At 54.5% G+C, this 4,248-nt stretch overlaps 1 protein-coding gene across 1 annotated transcript in view; it reads left to right on the top strand.

Moving 5' to 3' along the window:
- Positions 1-106: 106 nt before the first annotated feature.
- Positions 107-4,248, top strand: part of MIIP (migration and invasion inhibitory protein) — a 20,059-nt gene continuing 15,917 nt past the window's right edge. The window contains exons 1-4 of the mRNA XM_011996571.1: positions 107-144; positions 1,852-2,043; positions 2,298-2,642; positions 3,029-3,113. Coding sequence (XP_011851961.1) covers positions 1,930-2,043; positions 2,298-2,642; positions 3,029-3,113 — 544 coding nt within the window. The 5' untranslated portion in view covers positions 107-144; positions 1,852-1,929. The remainder of the gene's footprint in view (positions 145-1,851; positions 2,044-2,297; positions 2,643-3,028; positions 3,114-4,248) is intronic.

The raw sequence follows: 4,248 nt of genomic DNA, 5'->3' as shown, positions 1-4,248 counted from the left end.
GAGGCGGCTGCTGCGGCGCGAATTGGAGGATTCTGCCGGGTGAGTGAGGGGAGGCGGCACTGAGGTGGAGCGGAAGGGCTCTGCAGCAGGCGCCACGTGCATTCCCGCGAGGGGCTCGGGGGCTGCAGTGGAAAAGAAGGGGAGGCTGCGTCTGCCTCTGCCGGGGTCCCGCCTCGGCGTCCGCCCGCTGGGTCTCTGTTACCTCTGCGGCCCTGGTGTTTCTGGAGCGTCGCTTTCCCGATGCCTCTGCTCAGTGTTTCCTTTCCAAAGCGCGACCAGGGCCAGGGGAAGGCAAGGCCAGCTGTGCCCTTTGACCCCGTGCGAAAGCGGCGACCCTCTGATACAGGGGTGTGGCCCAGAGCTACTTGGTCAGTTAGGGGTGGGGGCCGGGATCTTTGTCCTGCGAATCAAGCAGTTGGCCCCCCTTGACTGCATCTCCGTGCCCCCCAGCCCTGTGGGGTCATATACGTGTGGGAGGGTCCCAGGGTAGTAGGCTTCTTTCTGCTCCAGACCTTGCACCCGATCCTGAGGATACTTGGAGGTGGGGGGCAAGGGCTGGGAGGAGGAGGCGGAGTTTTCCCAGGCTCCCCCACACTTCCAGGGAAAGGCTTTCCAAGAAACCTGAACTCATCTACCCTGGAGTCAAATTTGGTTCAGATCTTGCCTCTTGCTAGCTGTGTGACTTGAGGCAAATTGCTTAACTTCTCTGAGCTTTGGTTTCTTCATTTGTAAAAAGAAAGTGAAGGAGGAAGGGAGGGCAGGAAAGGAGGAAGAATCCCTTTTGAAGCCTGGTTTGTATTGGGTTCACCAGTTATAAAGCACGGTTGTCCAAACCTGCTTAGGAGGTGGAGGCTGCAGTGAGCCTGGAAAAAAAGGAAGCATGACCTTGCCCCAGCCATTTTGGTAATAATAGACGTTTATTGAATGCTTACTATGTACCACTGTAAGCACTGTATTAAGTAAGCATTGTGCTAAGTACTTTGTTTTTTGTATTTCGTGTGTGTGTCAGTCTTGCTTTCACCCAGGCTGGAGTGCAATAGTGTGATCTCTGCTCACTGCAACCTCTACCTCCCAGGTTCAAGCGATTCTCCTGCCTCAGCAGCCTCCTGAGTAGCTGGCATTACAGGCACCCACCACCATGCCTAGCTAATTGTTTTGTTGTTGTTGTTGTTGTTGTTGTTGTTTTTGAGATGGAGTCTCACTCTATCACACAGGCTGGAGTGCAATGGCGCGATCTCGGCTCACCACAACCTCCGCCTCCGAGGTTCAGGTGATTCTCCTGCCTCAGCCTCCCGAGTAGCTGGGATTACAGGCGCGCGTCACCACGCCCGGCTAATTTTTGTATTTTTAGTAGCAACAGGGCCTCTCGCCATGTTGGCTAGGCTTGCCTCAAACTCCTGACCTCAAGTGATCTTCTGCCTCTGCCTCCCAAAGTGCTGGGATTACAGACGTGAGCCACTTGGCCTGTCTTTTGTATTTTTGTTTTTGTTTTTTTTTTTACAGTGATGTGACCATGGCTCACTGCAGCCTGGGCCTTCTGGGCTAAAGCGATCCTCGAGTAGCTGGGGCCACAGACGAGTGCCACCACGGCTAGCTAATTTAAAAAAAATTTTTTTTTTTGTAGAAAAAAATGTTTCTACAAATGTTGCCCAGGCTTAACATGCTTTCTTTAATTCTAACAACAATCGTATGAGGTAGGTACTGTTGTCTTCCAGCAGATGAGGAAACTGAGGCACAGAGAAGTTAAATAACTCGCCTGAGGCAGTACAGTTAAAAAGTGTCAAATGGGGGTCTCTGGCACCACAGGGCACCCTACTGAGCCCCGTGTCCTGCTCTCTTGACTTCAAGTAGAAGAGCTGGGGCAGGAACCCAGCCCTGAGGACATCCTGTGGCCCAGGGGCAAGTGACACCTGCTGCAGGAGGCCCAGGATGGTGGAGGCTGAGGACCTGGCGCAGCTGCGGCTGCTCAACCTGGAGCTCCTGAGGCAGCTGTGGGTGGGGCAGGATGCTGTGCGGCGGTCAGTGACCAGGGCAGCCTTAGAGGTACGTGCCTGCCTTGGGAACCCCAGAGGAAGTGGCTACCTGACCTTCAGGCCAGCGTCCAGGCTTCTGGGCTCATCTTGTTCAACACCCCCATTTTACTGATGATGGGATATTGAGGGCTGGGGAGGCAAGAGACTGGCCTTAGTCACTGCTGAGGCCAGAGCAGGATGAGGACACAGGCCTTGGTACCTGGCGTAGGACCCGTGGGTATGTTCTAGCAGCCACTCCCTGGGTGACCCCGCCCCTCTCTCCAGTCAAGCCTGGAATCCAGCAGCTACAATTCAGAGACTCCATTGACCCCAGAGACGTCCTCAACTTCCTTGAGCACCTCCTGCCCACGGGGCCGGTGTCCTGTGTGGAGCTCACCAGATGCCTGCCAAGGGGACCCCCGTGATGTGGCCAGATCGGGGGTGGCCTCTCTCCCACCTGCCAAATGCCAGCACCAGGAGTCCCTGGGCCGACCGAGACCCCACTCAGCACCCTCCCTGGGCACCTCAAGCCTGAGGGACCCAGAGCCCTCAGCGGGGCTAGGTGATCCAGGACCCCAGGAGGCACAGCCCCCGAGGTCCATCCTGGCTCAACAGAGCAAGCTGTCCAAGGTAATGTGGGAGAGCGGGACATCTGCTGATGGGAGGAGCTTCCTTGGGCCTCAGTTTCCCTATCTGACACATGTGCTTGTGGGCAGCCTCCCTTGCAGAACAAGAGGCTCCTGGGAGATACTGTGAGTTGGGTCTGGCTTAGCCTAAATGCTCGCTAAGCGGTAGCTGTGAGTTTCTCAGCACTTTGAGAAGAGGCCAAGCTTTGTTCACAGCCACACATAAAGTGAGGTCAAACATTTCCCTTCTTGCTCTTGTGACCTTGGCTGAGCCCTGGGCTCCAAGTCAGGGTGTAAGTTGAGACACAGTCTCTCTGTCCCTCGAGGTGTGGCTTCCTCTGGGCCAGCCCTCCTGGCTTAGTCCTTGCCCCTCTGTGCTTCCCTCCTCAGCCCAGGGTGACCTTCTCTGAGGAGTCTGCAGTTCCTGAGAGGAGCTGGCGCCTCAGGCCGTACCTGGGCTATGACTGGATTGCAGGTAAGGCCTGCTGCTGCCCGGCACACACTTGGCCTGGGAGTGGGAGGTGGAGGCCTGGGCTCCTCCATGCTCCTATCTCAGCCTCCACCCGGTGCTGTTGCTTGTTTCTCTGATGACCGTGCCATCCTCCTTGGGGAGCACCCAATTTTTTTTTTTTTTTTTTTTGAGACGGAGTCTTACTCTGTTACACAGGCTGGAGTGCAGTAGTGCGATGTTGGCTCACAGCAACCTCCACCTCCCAGGTTCAAGTGATTCTCGTCCCTCGGCCTCCCGAGTAGCTGGGATTATAGGCGAGCACCACCACGCCTGGCTAATTTTTTGTATTTTTAGTAGAGATGGTGTTTCCCCATCTTGGCCAGGCTGGTCTCAAACTACAGAGTTCAAGATATCCACCTACGTTGGACTCCCAAAGTGCTGGGATTACAGGGGTGAGCCACCGCCCCCCACAGCCACCTTTTGTTTTGTTTTGTTTTGTTTTATTATTTATTTATTTATTTTTGAGATAGAGTCTTGCTCTGTCGCTCAGGCTGGAGTGCAATGGCGTGATCTCTGCTCACTGCAAGCTCTGCCTCCCGGATTCATGCCATTCTCCTGCCCCAACCTCCTAAGTAGCTGGGACTACAGCCGCCCGCCACCATGCCCGGCTAATTTTTTTGTATTCTTTTTTTAGTAGAGACGGGGTTTGACCGTGTTAGCCAGGATTGTCTCATTTCCTGACCTCGTGATCTGCCCGCCTCGGCCTCCTGACCTCATGATCTGCCCACCTCAGCCTCCCAAAGTGCTAGGATTACAGGCATGAGCCACTGGGCTGGCCTATTTATTTATTTATTTATTTATTTTGAGACAGAGTTTTACTCTTGTTGCCCAGGCTGGAGTGCAATGGTGTGATCTTGGCTTACTGCAACCTCTGCCTCCCAGGTTCAAGCGATTCTCCTGCCTCAGCCTCCCAAGTAGCTGGGATTACAGGTATGCGTCACCACGCCCAGCTCATTTTTGTATCTGTAATAGAGATGGGGTTTTACCATGTTGGCCAGGCTGCCCTTGAACTTCTGACCTCAGGTGATCTGCCCACTTCAGCCTTCCAAAGTGGTGGGATTACAGGCATGAACCACCATGCCTGGCCTTTTTTTTTTTT

This window comes from Mandrillus leucophaeus, unplaced genomic scaffold, assembly GCF_000951045.1.
Source record: "Mandrillus leucophaeus isolate KB7577 unplaced genomic scaffold, Mleu.le_1.0 Scaffold52, whole genome shotgun sequence".
Lineage (NCBI taxonomy): Eukaryota > Metazoa > Chordata > Mammalia > Primates > Cercopithecidae > Mandrillus > Mandrillus leucophaeus.
Note: the sequence above shows the minus strand (reverse complement) of the source record. Positions and strands in the feature narration are given on the sequence as shown.